At 44.0% G+C, this 20,602-nt stretch overlaps 1 protein-coding gene across 7 annotated transcripts in view; it reads left to right on the top strand.

The window, feature by feature from the left end:
• Positions 1-18,027, top strand: part of MAP3K20 (mitogen-activated protein kinase kinase kinase 20) — a 97,854-nt gene extending 79,827 nt beyond the window's left edge. For 2 of the 7 annotated variants that reach the window (XM_027636657.1, XM_027636656.1), the window contains exons 17-20: positions 1,239-1,355; positions 2,841-2,915; positions 3,919-4,069; positions 8,969-9,876. In XM_027636657.1, coding sequence (XP_027492458.1) covers positions 1,239-1,355; positions 2,841-2,915; positions 3,919-4,069; positions 8,969-9,648 — 1,023 coding nt within the window. In that variant the 3' untranslated portion in view covers positions 9,649-9,876. Of the gene's footprint in view, positions 1-1,238; positions 1,356-2,840; positions 2,916-3,918; positions 4,070-8,968; positions 9,877-12,410; positions 12,568-12,735; positions 12,862-12,986 lie in introns of those variants that run through there. The other 5 variants (XR_003526569.1, XR_003526570.1, XM_027636658.1 and 2 more) reach the window with 5 other exon arrangements.
• Positions 18,028-20,602: the final 2,575 nt, after the last annotated feature.

The raw sequence follows: 20,602 nt of genomic DNA, 5'->3' as shown, positions 1-20,602 counted from the left end.
AATGGATACTTCTTAGGCTGCTGTATGTTTGTGTGTGCAAACAACTGTGGCCCATGCCCTAAGCCGCCGTCTGTTTCCGCACTGAAAGTGTTTGCATTTTCTGAGCAGATTTGAGGTGAAGAATGCGTCCAGCAAGTACTGAGACCACACCTGCTGGACACAGACCCTCCTAAGCCCCTGGTGTGTCTGGAGGAGCTCCTGCCACTGTGAAGGGAAGATTCCCTCATTCCTATATGGAGATGGAGATACAGTGCTTCACCTTAGTCCTGTTGTCCTTCAGATTTTTGGAGGAGCTCAGTGCACAGGACAGCACCTCATCCCCAAAACACCTGCCAGGCACACCAGCAAATGTTGGCTGTTTTGGACCATGGACAGGCAGTCTCCAGTCCCCAGTGGGAGCCTCCCTGGTCACAGACTTGAACCCTGGCTCCAGCACTCAGCCAATGCAGGATGTCCTGCGGGATGCTACCAGAGCTGTCACCTTCTGCAGGCTCACACCTGTGCAAAATGTTGGATGTTGGCCCCCTGTTCAGCTTGGGGGATTTTTTAAGGATACCTTTTATTGCTTTGGTTTATTAGACTCACTGTGCTTATTTTCTAAGCTGGGCTTGCCTATAATTAATAGTGCAATTGGAGGTGAACAGAAGTTGAGGATGCTCAGTGCCTCCCTGGGCACTCAGTATCTGAAATAACTGAGCTGTAATAACAAGCTCATCCTCTTGCCCATTATTTGAGCAATTGTCGTGAAGGTGTTTCACAGACCCTTTGGTCATTTGTTCCTGAGTTCATCAGGACAATGTCCTTGGGGCTGGCTGCCAGCACTGACTGTGACCCCAGGTGACAGCTCCCACCACTGCCCTGTCCCTCCACCCTGGGTGTGCAGAGCTCCCAAGCCTGCTCCAACAGGCTGTCTGTCCAGGTGAGGCACTGCAGGGGATCCACACCTCTGAAGACATCCAGACCTGTCTGAGAGGCAGCTGCCTCTCAAGGTGAGCTAAGAGTGAACAAGAGAACTGAGGGGTTTCCATTATCAGCACTTGTACTGGAAAACATTCATATCCTAAAATATGAATATGTCCCTTAACTTTCTTCTGGGTTATTTTTTCTCCTCATATATTGAGGATTAGATTTTGGGTTGTTTCAGCTTTCAGTTTTGTTTCATTTGGGGTTTTGTTGTTTATTGTTTTTTTCTATCTGTATTCTAACAATCCAGCATTCTTTTTTTTTATTATTCATAGGATTGTAAATGGAAAATGTACATGGAGATGGACGGGGATGAAATTGCAATAACCTACATAAAAGATGTGACATTCAACACTAACCTACCTGATGTAGAGATTTTAAAGATGACAAAGGTATTTACAGCCTTAAAGCTTTCATGAATTCACAGATCTCAAACAAAGACATTAAAATACCACAGCAGTCGACTTTTGTGCTTGCAGAAGCTCAATCTCTTGACAGCTTTTAAATAAAACGCACATTTTAAACAGATTTGTATCATAATAGGAGTTAGGTGTTTTGGTTCTCCTTTAAGATGACAGTAATGTTAACAACAGAAAAATAAGAGAAGGAACTAATTTATATTTTCTGGTTTTAATTTCATGTTATATCCTCTGAATTTATTACCCCTTTTAAAGAAAATAATATCAAAAAAATTGCTTTCTTTTTCAAGAGAAGAAACTGATTTAAATGTTCCAGAAGCTTCATGTGTTTGTCTGGAATTTTTATGGGTTTTTTCTCTCTCTCTCTCTTTTTTTTTTTTTGACGTGGTTTTAGAACTTTTGCATGCTTCTAAAACTCTCTTTCATGTAACAATGGATTGCAAAGACTGAAACCCATTGCAGACAGTACATCACTGAACATCTGCAATTCAGTGTCACTAGGCATTTTACCTTGTTTCAGAACCTCCCTGTAAATATTTACCAGCAAGTACTTAGACCGCTTTTTCCTAAGCAGCAGAAGTTTTGTTAATGCAAAAAGCATTCTGTTAGCTGTCTTTTTAATTTTTTTGTTTTATTAGTATGCTCCACTTGGTAATAGCTAGCAAAATAAATTTCTAACTGAAAAAATGTACAGCTTGATTACCAATTATGCTGCTCTAGGTGCACTGGTAAAAACACCCAAACTCTTGAATGCTTTTAACTGTGAATTTTTGGGGTAAAATTGGAGGGGAAACCTTTGGTTATTTTTTCTCAAGGAAAAAAATGAAAAGCAGATTGTCAACAGTCAGAATTTTAAGGGAAATGTGATATAGGTATATTTGCCAACAGGGATTATAATATTTAACTCATGCTAATACTATTTTAATTGTTAGTGATTTCTGGAACAACTCTTCTAATTTTTTTATTATTAGGATTGGGTTTGTTATTATTAGTTTTCTGTTTAATTTTAATCTCAGACATTTCAATTTTTCCTTAAAAAAAAGCTTAAATAAACTAACAACTAGATACAGTAACATTAATGTTCCACATATTTCAACATTTTTAATTTTGTCAAGGAATATCTCTGAGAATCTCTAGGTATTTGTTCTTGCTGGCCTCTGTAAAACCCTGTACATGCATAAAATTGAAAAAAGGTTTATGCCCCCATGAAAACATTCCACATTGTCTTACCTACTGCCTGTTACATATGGAAATCTCTTCTCAGTTTCCTTTTGTAAACAAGGAAGTAAATATTTCCAAAATACACTACTTTATCTCATAAAATTTTAAAAAGGTATTGATGTTAGCAATATGGGAATGGATGAAAAGAGGCAAATGTTGGAAATATCTCTGGGGTGTTTCAAAAACAGGGCAGGAGATGAAAAGCACCTTATAAAACTTCTACCGTGTTTTTTTCAGCCACCGTTTGTAATGGAGAAATGGATTGTGGGGATAGAAGAACACCAGTCTGTAGAATGTGTTGTTACATATGAGGTAAACTCTAAGAAACAAATAAAATTGTTGATAAAACAATTTTAGATAAAAAAAGATAAAACCTACACAGGAGGTGTGGAAATAGCATCCTCTGGCTTTGTTATATCCTATAATTGAGTCTCAGCTGCCTGCAATTAATTGTACAATCTAAAGTTCAGAGCAAAAGCTGAATGAAGTTTACAGAGACAATGGCCTCAGACTGCTGCTTTGGACAGCTCTTCTTCTCAAGAAGGAAAGCTCCTTTTTCTTGAAGTGTAATGGTCAGTGTTGTTTGCATTACTTGAAGAGGCTGGTTTTTATCTTTTCAAAGACGTGCTAATTAGGAGGGCAGAGAAGCAACAGAAGAAGAGAGGAAATGAGAAATCAAGAGTATAGTAAGATAAAATAAAGTCTGGAATACTTTTTGATATGATAGAAATTAGCTGTTGTTAAAAGGGTTTACAGTTACTTACAGGAGTGTTTTTATAAAGACCAATGCTGTGCATCAGAAGGAGGCTAATAATTGAGATTCCAGCTCTGTCCTGAATAAGTATTCAGGCAGCAATGGAGAAACATGGAAATCCTGGACCTTAACAGGTCCAAATTGCTGTCCTTAACAACAAACTGAAGAGTTTGGTACTCCTTGAAAATTTTATTGGGGGTTCCCCTGCAAAAATACCTGCTTAGTCCTCCCTCTTTTAGCAGGGCACATTTGATGTTCACATTAATAGAACTAGTAAAATGTATTTTTGTGTTTGTAGAGGAAGGCCTTCAGATCTTTCCTCCACATGGTACAAGAATTGAAACAGTTATTCTCTACCATATTTTTAGCAAAATCACAAAGTTCCAGCCAAAATTATATAGAGTCTAAAAATACTTGAGAACTGGCTAAATGGTTTTGCAGAATAGATTCTTTATTAAAAGCACTGCTGCTGCCCAGGCACTCATGGATGTTCCCTCCTAGGAGAGCTTAGTGTGTTGTATGTTGTTATATCCTCACATGTGTTGTGTCCTTCCTGAGCAGAGTGATGTTAGAGCTCCCAAAAGCACCAGGCACATCCAAGCTATCTGCTGGAGCAAGGTGAAAGCACAGGACGAGGTTGAGACAGTACAGCTCATGATACAGACCTCGGTCCCCAACTCAGAGGGGAATTCGCGGAGCAGATCTGACTCAGGTAAGTCAATATATACAAACTTTATTGTTGACATGAGCAGGGCATATGTGAGGAGAACAGCAAAAAGTCAATACCACTCCTCTGCTCCAACAACAGAGCACATCTTTCAGCATCAGCTGCCATTGTGGTCCCTGTGATGCCTGTGTAGATGCATGCATCCTGGCGTGTCTGACTTCGCTTAAAGGCTAAACTTTAGGTACTAACTTGTTCTATATCTCAATGTGATTTCATAGAATTAGAGACCTTAAGGATCATCTAGTTCCAGCCTTCCTTGCATGGGTAGGGACACCTTTCACTAGACCAGGTTGCTCGAAGCCCCATCCAACCTGGCCTTGAACACTTCCAGGGATGGGACATCCATGACTTTTCTGGGCAGCCTGTTCCAATGTCTCACCACCTTCACAGTAAAGAATTTCTTCCTATTATCTAATCTAAGTTTGAAGACATTTCCCCTTGTCCTGTCACCACGTGTTCTCGTGAAAAGTTTCTCTCCATCTTTCTTGTAGGCTCCCTTCCAGTACTGGAAGGCTGCAATTAGGTCATCAAGAAGCCTTCTTTTCTCCAGGCTGAACAATCCCAATTCTTTTAGCCTTTCCTCTCAGGGAGAAAATCTTTGTGGCCCTCTTCTGGACTTGTTCCAACAGGCCAGTGTCCTTCCTATGCTGGGGACCCCAAACCTGGATGCAGTGCTCCAGGTGGGGTCTCAAAAGAGCAGAGTAGAGGGGCAGAATCACCTCCCTCAGTCTGCTGACCACGCTGCTTTTGATACAGCCCAGGACACATTTGGCTTTCTCGGCTGCAAGTGCACATTGGTGGCTTGAGTCCAGCCTCTCATCCACCAGCACCCCCAAGTCCTTCTCAGCAGGGCTGCTCTCAATCTGTTCATCCCCAAGACTGTATTGATGCCCCAATCCAGGTGCAGTACTTTGCACTTGGTCTTGTTAAACCTCATGAGATTCCCGTGGCCCCACTTCTTGAGCTTTTCCAGGTCCCTCTGGATGGCATCCCATCCTTCAGGCATGTCAACTGCAGGTGTCACCAGCAAATTTGCAGAGGGTGCACTTGATCCCTTTGTCTGTGTCATTACTGAAGATATTAAATAACACTGGTCCCAGTATGGACCCCTAAGGGACATCACTTGTCACTGATGTCCATTGAGACTAGAAGCTGTTGACTACTATCATCTGGATGCAACCATTCAGCCAATTCCTTATCTACCCGGGAGTCCACCCATCGAATCCATCTCTCTCCAGTTTACAGAGAAGGATGTTGTGGGGGATCATGTTAAGGGCTTTACAGAAGTCCATATAAATGACATCTGTAGCCCTTCCCTTGTCCACTAATGTAAAGATCAGGAAGCATTTTGCTCCCCCAATCCTCATCCTGCTGTCAATCCACTCAAGAGGCATAGGAAGAGAGGCTGACATTGAAAACTGAGGCAAAAAAGTTGTTGAGTACCTCAGCCTTCTCCTCATCTGTTATTATCAGTTCTCCAGTGTTGTTTATCAGGGGAGTACACCTTCTTTGACCTTCCTTTTTTTGTTAACATAGCTGTGGAAGCCCTTCTTGTTATTCTTTGCATCCCTTGACAGGTTCAATTCCAGCTTTGCCTTGGCCTTCCTCACAGCATCCCTACACAACCGAATTTCATCTCTATACTCTTTCTGCTTCCTGTGCATTTTCTTCTTTCCCTTTAGTTTGACCAGTAGCTCCCTACTCAGACACGCCAGTCTCCTACCTTCCTTGCCCAATTTCTTGTTCCTGGGGAACTCTTGCACTCTGTGGAAGACTTCCTTAAAGAGCTGTCAGCTCTGTTCCACTCCCTTATCCCCAGGAGTTTCTATTGACTATCTCCTTGAAGAGCTGGAAGTCTGCTTTCCTGAAGTTCAGAAGCCTAACTTTACTCTTTACCTGACTGATATCCCTCAGGACTGCAAACTCCACCAGTGCATGGTCACTGCAGCCCAGGCTGCCTCCAATTTTGATGCCTCCAATTAACTTGCTTACATTGGTGACCATCAGATCCATTATTGCATCCCCTCTGGTAGGACTGTCTATTACCTGGGTGAAGGGTAAGGGGGATGACCTGTGTGCCTCTGTAGGAAGCATTCTGGAAGCTGTCCATGGAGGTAAGCTACAGATCTTTTGTCTGCTGTAGTCACTTGCAGTTGCACATCAATAGCGGACATAGAGGTCGGGTCCTTCTGCTCCAACCCTGGAATGCTTCACATCTTCCAGTAGTAAGCAACCTTAAATTCTAGTACTTTTTCAACTCTGTCATTGGGTCAGCTTTGGTTCAATCTTTTGATCCCCTACAGTGTATAAGGTTATTGGGAGAGGTGTTTCTGCCAGCAGTCCAGGCTTCTTCCACTCTCTGGGATACGCATACACATCCACAGTAGCCTTTTCATGATAGCAGGCTGCTTGTGGGATTGGGGATCAGCTGGCAGGTCTGCCCTTCTGCAAAATCTGCGTCTCTTCACCAAGAGAAGCAAGTACTCAGCTTTGTGGAGCCAAGTGTCTTGGCATAGCAAAAGGATTTGGACTAAATTACGGAACCCACACAAAGTGTGCAGGGCCTTGGGTGAAGATTAGTTTCCTAACCAGGATGTTAGGAAGGCATCTGCTGTTAAAGGAGACAATCTCATGCATCTCTACCCAACTCTACCCTGTATATGTTGGGAATAATGGAGTTTTCTGCAGCTATTTTGAGAACTTGGAGAGCCAGTGCTTTCATCAGCTTTTTATCTGGCTTTCTCTCCCTGCAACCCAAACTCAATAGAAGTGCTTTGGCCAGCTCTTCCCTCCTGCCCTTAGCCACTCAGCACACAGGCAGCTTTGCACAGATGTTGTGTTCGGATAAAGGGTACCTCCTGTAAGAGATGTGTCTAGTGCTGACACATACTGAGATTGTAGCCTCAGAAGCTGCAGGTTTAAAATGCCAGGTTTCAAAAAAAATCACCAAATCCAAGCACAAAGGTACCTGTCTAATAGGGTAAAATAACAAGCAATGAAGATACTACCTATGTGGGCTACCACATAGAGCATTTAATTCAGTGTACAGAGTTGGTGGCTCAGCGACCACGTGAGGAAGAAGCCCCCCAGCCCATGAGAGGCAGTCCCACAGGGCGCACTGGCAGATCCTTGCTGGCCAGCTGGTTCCTGAGCTGGCAGCCATGGTTGGCTATGAGGAGCAAGGACTGAACAGCCTCAAGGGAGCCCCTTGTTCAGGACAGCATTGGCACTGGTCCCATGGGGCATGTGATGGCCACCCAAGTATTGATAACAGATGAAGACCCAAACTTGAATCCTGAGCCTGCTGCTTCCAGATTTATGAGGTCTGTGACTTACATCCACAGCCTTCACAGGAGGGCATTGGGAAATGGCAGAGGAGATAATATCTATCAAGTACATTTCAGCAGGCAGGTTTCTTTTGAAACCATGAGTTTTTAAGAGGTTAAGAAGCAAGCAGGTAAATCCCATCTGTCTTTCTGTGAAAGAAGGTTCATCTCAGTGCAGATGGAGCTGTCTGCGGTGTTGGTGTCACACTCGCACTATGACACGAAAGACAGTTTCCTTTTGACATATTTGACATTAAGTTGAAGTGATTTAAATCTCTTTAGATTCAAACAAAGTCTGGGGAAAGGAGGAATGAAAGACATCATCCATTACGTTTTTAACAGGAGCAATCCTAATGAGGACAGAGCCACTACACAGCTCCCACAAAACTCCCCATGGTCAATGCAGCATTCCACTAAGAGGCAGCGAGGGTTATGCTTTCCTATTGGAATGATATCAGTGATATTTAAGGACAAATCATTCAAACCTCTCTAGAGCAAAATAATTTTAGCTGCTCCCCGTGGGTTTTTGGCCAGAGCTGTGGCCTTGGATAAGAGGAATTCCTGGTCTCTGCTCTACCCACAAAGTAGCAAACCAGGCAGCCTTTGCAGTTCAAATGGAAAATTTACTACTACTGTATTTGCTAAAGGCTTTCATGGAAACCACAGGACTGACTTTCAAACCCACTTCAGTCTGATCTCTCAGAGCTACGACTTTTGTTACAACCACAGGGCTGTCACAGTAGGTGTAGAGGGAACTGTAATACCCTGAGTTGTTCACAGTTAAGCACTGTCTGAGCTATCCTGGCTGAAGTCTGCTGCCTCACTGGCTTTTCCACATTCAGAGATGATTTTTTGCATCCATCATGAAGCTGAATGCAAAGTGGTTTGACTTCTGAATTTGTAGTAACAATAACAACTGAAGTAGCTCTGGTTGTTGTGGTGTGTAGCAGTTTGAAAAGAAATTGGAGAACAAGGAGATAAATCTGGCTGCTGCAGCTGAGGTTTGCACTGGGTCTGCTCTGACTCTTCTCTGTGCTGAGCTGCAAACAGTATGACTGTGCTGGATGGGAGAGATGCAGGTGGAAGGTGATGCTGCAGTGGTGCTGGTACCTTAGGATGCCTGCTCTATGCATGCTCTGGAAGTCTCCAGGTTCTTTTGTAAAGAAAACTGTGTTGAAATCTGCTGAGGTTGCCAAGAGCATCACAGTATATGTTTAAACCCAGACTGGGTTAAAAACATCGGGAGGGGGAACCCACCTGAACAGCCAAATGGATGGTTCAGTAAGTATCTTCTAGTCTAAGTTCCATAATCTGCACTGGCATCAGAAATACTTGTATCACTTGCTATTTTAAAAGTCCAAAATTATGTTCAACCATAACACTGAACATACTCAAACCTAGGACCATTTGCTTCAAGGCTGGGAGGGAAAGGGTGGTTTGAGATATATGGAGGTTCTTGTGAGAGAAACCCTGGTACTAACCTCATACCTTTGGTAAACCTGAGAGCAGTTTTCCACCAATTCACAGAAAGCTGACTTTGTTTCCATTTCCCTGCCAGGCATTGACAGTCAGTGGATGCAGACACTGCGTATGCTTCAGATAGCAAAAGCCGTTTCTCACCAGCACAGCCACCCCCACAGCCCGACCACAGTCACCCACTACCTGCCCTACCTTCACAGCCAAGACTCCTACGCTGCAGCCGTCAGGAGGACACCCGCTCCTGTCAGTCACCAGTTCACCTCCATCAGCCACTCCAGGAACTCTTCTCCTATCTCACATAGTTTGATGAGAAACCTCTCGAATCTGCATCTGAACTCAAAAGGCAGCAGTGCCTCCAGCACAGCCTCAGACACTGCTTCAGAGAGGGACAGGTCTGCTGGCAAAGGCAGAAACACCCCACACAGCGGTAACTCCCGCAGCTCCTCGGGCGGGCGGCACAGTGGGACCAGCTCCCCAGTGCCCCCCCGACACTTGGGAAGACCCAGCAGGACTTCTTTGCCAGTGGCCCCTCCGGCCTCCCAGCACCGCAGGTACCCCCACACCCCTCCGCAGCCCACGGCCATCCCTGGCATGCCCCCACAGGGTGAGAGCGAGCCCAGGAGGGGCGAAGGGGAGAGCAGAGCCAGCGAGGGCGGGTGGATAAAGGTGCAGCACTCGAGGAAGCCCCACAGGCAGGCTGCTGGCAAGCCGGGGAAGGAGAGGACCAGAGGGAGCTGGCGGGGCCGGAGGATGTTCTGAGAGAGAATTTGGCCCTTTATGTAACTGAACGTTCAACATAGAGAAGATGCGCCTGCTCCTATTTAATTTGCTGACGCGAAGCCGGTACCCACCTGGACCGGGGCCACTGGACAGGGAGAGCTGCTGCCTCTCCTCCTGTCACTGTCAGCACCAAGGGATTTCATTTGGTTTTCTCCCCTCTGTTTGGCTGCTCATGTTCTCAGCTGACTGGATATCCACTCACTTGCTTAATATTTCTATAATAAAATTAGTAAGGCACAGCCAAGTGCCACAACAAAAGGCTCTCCGTTTCATCCTTAGGGAAGAAGTTGTGCTGTTACCCCTCCCCTAACCTCACTTCTGCCTCCAGATGCCAAGTCCAGCTCTGAGCAGGGTCTCCTCACCCCTTGTCTGGTCTGCTTTTGCCAGGGCTATAGGAAAAGATAATAGTCTGAAAAAAAGGAACACAGGGACATTTTGCTGCAAGTCCACTTCAGTAGCTTTACTTCTCCACTTTCAGCTTGCCATCCCTCTCAGGAATTTCTTACTTTGCTCCTGATTAAAAGCCCCAACACTAGCTACCCACCACCACTGAGCACACTCTGTCACATACACAGTTGTCATAATCAGGAGTATCAAAACCTAGGCTTCATTCTTTTGGGAAAAAAATAATAAAAATAGAGTGAGAAAAAGACATTGCCTTTATCACAGTTACAGCTAACCCCACTGAGGTCTATGATAATGTTTATCCCTGGGCAGCTGGCATTTTTTAATTGAATTTTTAAATGTGGCCAGACTGTGTTGCTTTTGTCTTTCAGTCTTCAGGTAGTAAAGACAAGGTCAGCAAAGTTTCTGATTAATGTGGTCTTTAGCTCTGGTGAGAACAAAGACACAGCTTAGACTCAGTTGGCATCAGAAAGTTTCTTCATGGCCTTTTCACTCCACGTTGATTTCACACAATTAAAAAGGAGGAAAAAAGTTTGGGTTTCACAAGATGCAAGAGAGAAAAAAAGGAAGAAACAGATAAAGGAAGCTGAACCCAAAGCAGTGCATGGTACCCTCTGAAAGCCAAGAAACCATAAATTAGAGATGCCTTTGAACAAAGTGCTACCTACCATCCATCCCAGGTGGTACTCGCTGGCTCACAGTTTTGAGCAATGCTGGCAAAGCTGCTGGCACATCACCCACTGAGGGTGAGGGAGCTGTTGTCATAGCCCTGTCACTGAACATTTGAAAGGACATGTAGATTCCCTGCTCCACACAAAGGTCACTCCTGGGGTACATGCAGCTCTCCTCCCTCGGATTGCCACCAGCCCCAGTGAGGACCGAGCCCTGTGGTGAGTTTCCAATACCTACTAGAGTGAACTGGGACTTGCATTTCATGAATTTAGGACACAGTCCACCAAAAACAATGGAGCAGGACACAATTGATACCAGGTGTCAGGAATTGGAGCTCTGTCATTCAAGCACCTTTCCCTCTGACAGCAGTTAAGAGCAGAACAAATAGAAGCTTTACCTTAAGGTGAATTCGGTTGCACGTGAAGCCCTGTAGTAACAAAGTTTGCTGCTTTCCTGTGGCTTCATACTGGCTGAAAGCTAGTTAGTAATCCAGCTTCTGGCCCTGGTTTACTGAGCCTGCCAACTAATTTGGGGGATGTGGACAAATTAGCACTGGGTGTTACTCTGTCACAAGTTAGCAGGGGACTAGGATTTTATCTAGATTGGTGATCCTTCCCTGACATTTCTTACTGTGATCAAAGTGGGCTGGAGGATACCAACTAATAGTAACTGCACCTGAGAGTTCTTGCTAGAAATGTACTTGTGTTATTAAAATTTGCATATGCATCTCAGAAATCGCAGTTGGGCCTGCACAAGTCCTGAGAAAGAAACTGCAAGAATTTAGAAGGGTACCTTTCTCTTCTAGGGTGATCAGTAGTTGTACAAGCCTGAGATACTGTGGACTGGTGGTGGCAATTCAAGATTTATCAGCTGCCTGTGATTGATTGTCAAGATGTCCAGCAGGATTCCTCTGCTGTTTGCAAGCAATTTAATGCCTTTGCCTAATTTTAATCTGCAATGTACTGTTTGTCCACATCTGTTGTATTACAGTGTTCATTAGCATTTAAAGAAGGAATGGATGGTATTGATCATGCCTGTTAAAATTAAACAATCATACATTAGTGGCTGATTAGAAATCCTTTTGCTGCACCAGCATTGGTGGTTAAAGCCACAGTCAGTGAACTTGTCAAAAAAAAAAAGTCTCAGCAAGATCTAGTTTTGCATCTTGTTTTTGTCACTCTTAATGTGGCTACTGCCTATCTTGGTGCTAATTCATTATAAATAAAAATGTGCTTACATTTTCACCCCCCAGTACTTTATGAAGCTGAGCCATTTTTGTTCATGTTTTGCCAACATGCACCTAGAAGACCATGCACAGCAATGTCAAAAAAACAGACTGTCTTGGGCAACAACACTGCAGCAAATTCTCTTTGGAAAGGAACCATTCTATGTTTACTTAGAGTTTTCTTAGAAGTCTGTTAAAGCCAGTCATATTTAAGTACCAGTATATCTAGATTTGTACACTAGGAACTGGGCACGCTGCCCTCCATCCACACACATATCCTTGGCAGTACTACGACTGCTACATCCTCCCTCCATGGTTGACTCTGCAAGTGGCACAAAATATCACTGCTGTAGAACTGCCCCTCTCTTTTCTGGCTTTCCTTTCTCTTGGTCTTCATTTCTACGTGCATGGATGTTGATGTTTTCTTAATCCCCAAAAGGTACCTACATTTTCCTTTTCCAGGGTTTAAAAGGTTCTGAATTATAAGAAGCCAGCTCTGAGATGGCTGCTGGAATGGATGATGAAAAACAGCAGAGAGCTCATGAAGGCAAATTCAGAACTGGACATCCAAAGTGAGTGAGTATTTGCATCCAATGGAGAGAATGTTTAAAAAACAAATACAAACCTTCCTTCCTCCCTCCCTCCCTCCCTCCCTTTTCCTTCCTTTTTTTTTCTTTTTTTTTGGTCTTTCCCATATACCTAAGGATGTCTTAAAAAAAAAAGAAAAGCAGGAGGACGATGGAGAGCAGACATTTACCACTGAGGTCAGCAATCATTCTTTAGCTCAGAGCTGGGTCTGATCCTGGTGGATGTTGTCTTCCTAAGTACACAAGTTTCCTCAGCAGCACTGGTGTACCTGCCACTACCATCAGAAGAACTGGCTGTAAGAGGTGAGTGTCCTGGGAACCTGCTCCATAGAGGGACTGACAGCCAGACCAGCAGCCTGTTGTGGTGCTGCACAGGGAAGGGGCCAAGCAACTGCACTCTCAGGGCGCTTGTTCCCTGTGTCTTGCAGGTCAGAGACATGGGCTGTGAACCAGCTGCCAATTCAAGTGCCTGTGGAACCCTGCTCCTGAGCGTAGTGGGCAGCACGTGAATGTGAGACTCCTTGGAGCAAAAACATTGCCCAGCCCTGCAAACACAGGCTGCTTTTGTTCCCATACAGCCAGGGCACGAGGGGCTGCCCATATGCAGCATGCTCAAGAGCCAAAGGTCTTTCTGAAAGGGGGAGAGCTGCTCAGAGGGCTTTTGTAGCAGGTCATCTGCCTGAGTTGGAAGAGCAAATTCACAGAAGGATGATTGTCACAGAGGTGACAGCCCACTGAACTGTCGAGGGGGGCCCAAAATCATAAACAACTCCAGGCTGTTCCTCACCCTAACCCCTTGTGACATGAGCAGACTGTCAATCCATCTCAGGGCAGTGGAGCTGCAGAGGTTGCTTTTTATGGCCTGGGCAGGAATTTCCCCCAGCTCAGTGTTTGATTTGGGCAGCACTGTAATCTCTTTCTCTTCCAACATTTCTAGTTCTTACTTTGGCCTCATATTGATTTCGACAGACATACCAAAATGTAATGCCTGCACTGTGCTTGTCAGGAAGATAAACAGAAGTAATGATCAGAGAGGGGAGATGAGGTGGCCATCTGACCCCTTTTCACTGGGGAATGCAGCTGCCAGGATTTCAGCCTGTCCAACTGCTGCCATGGCTCCCTGTACCTCTGTGCTGGGGGAAATCTGGTCATACTGCCTGGGTGGGATGGGATGACTGTGGGACCTGCTCATCCTCCGCTGATGTTGCTGAGACCTGCCTTCAGCAGGGGGAATGCCAGCAGCCCCTCTGTCTCCCCATCTACACCTAGATCTCAGTGATGCTGTGCCAGTGGACAAAACACTGCCATGCTCCCAGGAATGGTGGGTCTCAGGACTAGGTTTCACAGGTGGTGTTGCTGCTGGTTGGTTTATTTCCATGAAATGCTAGAGAAAGTAAATCCAGTTCCCGTTCAGCTGGGAGGGGAGAGTGCCCCTTTGTGCCTCCCCCCACTGCTGCCATGGCTGAGCTAATTCTCCATGAGAACCTGCTTTCTAGCTGGCATCGGTGTGAAACGTGGATGGGTGTTTTTGGACATTGTTTACTTTTTAAAGAAAGTATTTGCTATTGTGCAGTTTTGCTCTATCTTACCTGCTCCCGCTGATTATTTTCTAGCAGTTGGCCTTGTCTGACAGCATGCTGACCACAATCTGTCAACTTGCTGAGCTGATTTAAGGAGCAGAGGTTGCTTAAACCCTCTGTCCTTCCTCACTCAGAGCAAGAGCCCCCAGGCAGGGCACCTCTCACCTCTGTCCTCCTCTCTAGCTCAGCCCATGCTGCTGAGGATCAAACTCCATGTATTTCAAGACTTCCTATAACTTGCAAGCTTGCTGCCAAGAACACTGGACTGTGCATCAACTATATGCAATTGATTTTTTTGATTGTGCTATAGAATGCACTTTGACATAACAATAATAATAATAATTATTATTTTAGGCTGGGAAAGACGGGCAGTGGCTTATGTAACTGTGGAAAAACCCCAAACTAAGAGACCCCCTAACATCTAATGTCACTAAAATGGAACCAAATAGCTGTGCTACCTCTGAAAATTACATCTGACAGAAGTATTTCCTGTATGTGTCCACCATAGAAGGGTTTTTACATAATATGCTTATCTAATGAATTGCCAAAGCATAGCAGTTCGAGCTAGTTTGTTGCAAGAAGTTAGAGGTTAGAGAGGAGAAGTCTATTACAGCAATAACACTAATAAGGGTCTGCCAAGATCACACTTGAGTACATGTAAATACAGGGCATTTGAGATTAACATCTCAGAGGACAGAGGAATGGTGCTGAGAGGCAGTGACCGCTTGGGAAAAACGAGAGCTGAGGCTAGAGGGTGCAGCCTTTCCCTGCAGCTCCCACTCCAGCACCACTACGCTCCCCTCAGCCCACAGCAGCCGCAGCCCACTGCTCCCGCCTCTGCCACCCCCTGCCCGAGGGTCGGAGCCTCTTCCAAGAAATTTCTTGAGGCGGTTTGGCAGGTTCTGACGGGCGGCAGGCGTGAACCCTGTGCTATGTGGAATGAAGTGACTTAATATAGCTGGGGCTCAACATATACATTTGGCAAGCAAGGTGAGGGCTTCCTGCAGCAGAGAGGGCATTTCCCTCATGCTGTGAAAAAATCCAAGGGCCTGAAAACTTGAGATGTGCCCTGGGGACTCCGTAGCAAGCCCTGAGGGAGGCTTTTTACCTGCCCCTCCCACTTCGTTCCTTCTGAGAGAGCTGCCAGGAGAGATCCCTGGGGAGAAGGTCGTGCCACCGCTTGTCCCCCCACTCCCACCCTCTCCCAGCAACCACATTTTGTTGAGGGCTGGTGGAGGTGATGCAAATCAACATTTCCAAAGCGGCAGTGGCAAAGCTTGTATAACAGGGAAAAAACCTAGACTACAATAAGTATTTTTGATTATTTTCTGATAGCCTCCTGTTTCCCGCAGCTATACATTTGCAGAATATGTTGTAAGCGATTTCTTTATGATGTTACTAAATGTAATTTGTGTTTTCAAAGGGAATTATAAATCAAAAACAATGAAAGGGCTGGAATCCTGAGCTTTTAAAAGTGGCTACTGCATATCAACAACAGCTACTTTTGGTCAACATTTTTTGCTATGCGTTTTGTGGAATGGCTACAGGATACTCAAATGAGCATTGTAATTAAACTCCCATCATGTGCATCATAATTCTCTGGGCTCCCAATGATCTGCTATGACTTATACTTGGAATAATCATTAAGGTTTCTATTGAAACTGGCCACATTTCATCCATTCTCTTAGTGCACTGAGGAATATAGTATCAATCACACTTTTTCTCTCACTGAATTGTATTATTCCTCTAGTTTTCCTTCTCTTACTTTTTTCATTTTTATGGTCTTGCCAGTGTCAAAGAAACACAGTATCGAATAGTATCAGACATGACCACCTTCAATTCAACATGCAGGATGCATTTGCACTCAGCCTTTACTAATAAGGAAGTTACAGCAAAGCACAAGGAGATAAAAATCTGACAAATTAAAAGAAGAAAATCTATTTCTCCTTGGAGAGACAAAAAAAGGAAAAATACACTAATTGCATTGGGGAGGTATTTTGTGGAGCTGGTACAGTTGGTCTTACTATAAACTGATTTGTTTACTATATAAACTGATTGTACACTATAAACATTTGAATTTATATTTATTTTACAAAATCTGATTCTACCTATCAGAGCACAGTGTCAAAGTATTTACATTAAGAAGGTACTCCATAAAAATTCACGTCCAGCAAACATGTAGACATCTAACTATAATTAAATCTTCAAAAGTGGCCATCCTCCCGCTTCTGTATAAGAACAAGTGTGTCCTTTCTGGGTTGCAATCAATAGCAGGTTACCTGATTATACACCTTATTATGTCTTGTATAGTAGTGTGAGCCGCTGGAGGGTGACATGTGAACAAATAGATATGCTTGATCAGATCTTTTCAAGAAACACACCTTACAGGAGAGAGAAAAACAATTAGTGTGTGTTATAGGTTACCGATTTACAATTTACATCATAAATCAATGTCTGATTATTTTAATGCAAAATGTTTTTAGCTTCATTTTATTGCACTAATGGTTTCAATAACACACTATAATTTGCTCAGATAGAGCAATTGAAGAGGTGATTGGACAGCTCTTACAGAAATTTTTAATTACTGTCATTAGTGGCTGCAATCTTATTCTTTTCTATGGAGCTAAGATACAGGTTATTGCATTGTGCCACAAGTGCTCTGTGGCCATGAGAATCCAAACTCTCTCTTTCCTCTGAAATGCTTGCTTCTATAAATATGTGTCTGTGCAAGTCTCATCACAATAATTACTAGCATCACACAAACATTAACTAATGTACCCAGATACTCTTTTAGGCAGGTGTGGTGGTACATCCCCACCCTTGGGCCGTGCTATGATCTCTGAAATACTCATTAGGCCTCAGCCTTGACAAACAGCACCTGGGCTTAGCTTCTGTTGAGCTTGTCAGAAACAGTGTCTGCTCCCAGGAGCTTATGCTATCTAGTGAGCTTCTAGTTTTTAAAGAACAGACTTGAAAAGTGACTTTTCTTGCCTGAATAACAACCCAGCTGAAATAATATTTTTGTTATCAGACTTTCAAAGAAAAGTACTGACCCAAATTGAGGCCAAGATGAAAAATTATTATGATTAAAGCCAACTGTCTTGCAATCCTATAAACAGCAGTCCTAAGTGAGACTCTTTGAGCCCTCTTGGACCACAGTGGACTGCGACCAGCATGTCCCTCTGAGTGAGATGCCTCTCAGAGCCAGAGAACTCTCAAGTTTGCTGTACTTGGAGGACCACCACCGAACACCAACGATGGAGCCTGTGCTGATACCCCCACTCCTCAAAGCTCAACCTATTGAGAAGATGCACAGGCATCTGACATGAGCACTTCACTAAATTCGAGGGGAATTTTTCAAGTGTATGTACAAACCTTCTACATACATTTAGGTCTGTGTGTGTGTGAGTGTGAATATGCTATAGCAAATGTAGTACGAATGTTGCTCTCTTAGTTTCTTAAGTATTTTAGATTCATAAGGAATTTAGGCCTATAATTGAGTTGCTGTTGTGCTATAGAAAATTCTATAAGAATCTTTTGTCAAATTGTGTACATTAAGCTATCAATTAAGTGCTGTTAAGTTTAAGTGCTTTTAAAAACTTTTAAGCCTCAACCAGTGTTCAAGTCTGGGGCTAAGTTTGTCAAGGAGGTCAAACTACTCTGAACTTTGTGACTCAACAGGAACGTCTCCCTTATTCCTTTCTATCCTTAGCCTTTCTCATACTTACCCTTTTTCCATGTAGATAATTTTTGGTTGATTTTAGTTTTAGATTCATTGATTTTAGATTTCAGTACAATTTTTCTCTGTGTGCTTTAACCATCTAGTAAGTAGAAGAGTAAACATTGCCAACGAACTTTGTTATGCTTTCACTTTTGTATTAAACCTGCTTTTGCCCATACCTTTGCTGGTGATTCTCTGAGTATCCTAAAACACTCATTCATGACAGCAGGTATTGTCCCAATTTGAAAAAAAAAAAAAAAGGAGAGAAGCATAAAGTGTATTGTCCATAGTTAAGATAGGAAGTGTGTAGGAGAGCCAGGGATGGGGCAGCAGGAGTCCTGCCTTCAGAGAGAAAAGCTGTGTTACAATGCCAACAGCTAAAATCTGCGGGGTGACATGGAGGACAGCGCTTGTCCTTCGTCCCAGTAGACCAAAGGTCACATTTTTTTTTTCTGACAATGGAGCTATTGTTGGAGCTCCATGTTCTTGCTACTGCTTGAAGCTCCTAATATGTGAACAACTTTGATTCCCCCACATGGATGCAGAAACTGTTGCACACTCAATCTACTGCATGTCTCTCCGTAATTTCAGCCCATTCCCTTAGCACAACTTCCAAGGGCCGCTACCATGCACAGACAACTCATTTCAAGGACAGATGAGAACTTTACAGACTATTTTCTTGGAAACACCTGATAAAATACTGTAGATGATCTTTGCTGGCACGTGAGCCCTGAGGAGTGAGCTCCCTGGTAGCACCGGACAGGCCATGCAGGTCCCAGACTGGGGACTGAACAAGCAGAGATGTTTTCTTCTACTCACATTAGCCTAATTTAAGTGTGGCTGAAAATGAAATGCTCACTCTTTGCAGTTCTTCAGTTATTGTTAATAGCTAGATGTAGGACAGCGGTGCTGCCTACGTCTTGACAAATCCAGGGAAACTTTTTCCATCACAGTAAAGCCAGTTGGTAAGTTTGTTCTGACCATCCACTGAGGGCATCTGGGCCCTGCAGGGCAGAGCAGGGGCATGAAGGGCATGAAGGGCATGAAGATGAAAGCAGGAGAAATCACGGTGGAACAGGTCACAACAGCTATCACCTGAGTTACAGACCTTAATTTTCTTGTACCCTTGCTATGTGCTGTAGGAAGGGAAGCCTCTGCCTTTCACATACTTCCAATTTCTCTTTTCCCTTTCCTGCTCCCTCCTCCCCAGTCCTCTGTAGAGTATGAGCTGACATAACACAATATTCAATAAAATAATTGTTTTTCACGTATTAGAAAAAGAGCTGAAAATACACTTCACAAAATGTCCTGTCCAGATTCACCACAAAGTCCCTGCTCTAGCTTATTAATTTTAAAGCCATTTGACTACATACGTCATTTGAAGATTCAAAGAATGCTGTTTGCATTAAGCATTAAATGGAAAATTAACTGCAGTCTAAAGTTTTGCTTCAGCTAGTACCATCAGTGCTCCATAACATTTCATATGATGCTCTTAAAACCTGTGAAGGTTGGCTGCTTTTCTAGAAAATTCTGATAATAGCGATTCAAAATGTTAAGGCTGTTACTGTTGATAAACTGGATCTCTTCTTCCATGTAAGTAAACTAGTATTGGTAGATTTCTTTTTCTGAAAGAAGTAAAACTATATCAAAATTAAAAAAACACCCCGCTCTTCCCAACTGAGCTGTGCTGTTTGGAAACTGGCTGGATGGAAATCCTCCACTAATGTGGATTTAGAAGGATGGAGTGTGGTCAGGTCTCTGGAGAACTGGTTTAGTTCATCTGCCTTTGTGCATGTGCTGAGAAGCCAGCGGTGCAGGTAAGTATGTAATTATGGGCTTATTTAAAATGGAGATTCTTTTACATGACAGATTGCAGCATGTGCAGGAAGAATAATGCCCATAGAAAACAGAACACCTCCGCCAGGGCTCTTGTACTCTATTGTGCTATAGCCTATTTACAGGCTTTGGCTTTAGAGATGATCCGTGGTTTGCCTTACACGGGCACAGGTTTGTGTGTGGGCTGCACGCGCATGGGGCCTCCTCCCTCCTGCCCATTGCAGTGGGGACTCGCCTGCTGGCAGGAAGACACCTGGAAATGCTCAGCAGCAACAGTTGCCCTGGTATTGAGCCCTGCTCAAACTGCGGGATAAACAGAGGATTATAGCAAACACCAGAGCCACAAATCCTATACAGCTTCTTTAGGGCTTCTCCCATTACTCTTGCTGCCAAATACCATGTAGCAGTTATTTTGCTGCGTTTAACGGCTGTACTTGATTTAATGTGCTATTATAAATGTTACCTAAAATACTTTAAAATCACCGATCTATTTTCTTCTTCAGAAAGTACTTTGTTTACAAAGGGCAAGGCAGCCAACTTCGCAAAATTCTGTTGCACTGCTGTACTACCAAAGGGCAGCTAGGGCACAGGACCTCGCCTTTCCTGCATGGAGAAGCCCCCGCTGCCCCTGAAAACTGGCAGGTATGGGGAGTTTATTTCAGAGTGGTGAAAACCAATCCACGTTTGGTATATAAAATTAATTTTAAAAGAAAATAAAATTAGAGGACCCTGCGGGGCGGGTCTGGGCCCAGCCCCCAGCTTGCCCCCCCCCCCGCCCCTCCGGCACAGCGCGGCGTTCCGGCAGGGAGCTTTTCGCGCCACAGGGCCAGGCCCTTGCAGCTCCACAAACCCCACACCGCGAATAGGAAAAAGAAATGGGCCTCCGCACTGGCCCCTCCGGGGACGT

The sequence above is a fragment of the Corapipo altera genome, unplaced genomic scaffold, assembly GCF_003945725.1.
Source record: "Corapipo altera isolate COAL_440 unplaced genomic scaffold, ASM394572v1 45, whole genome shotgun sequence".
Classification (NCBI taxonomy): domain Eukaryota; kingdom Metazoa; phylum Chordata; class Aves; order Passeriformes; family Pipridae; genus Corapipo; species Corapipo altera.
Note: the sequence above shows the minus strand (reverse complement) of the source record. Positions and strands in the feature narration are given on the sequence as shown.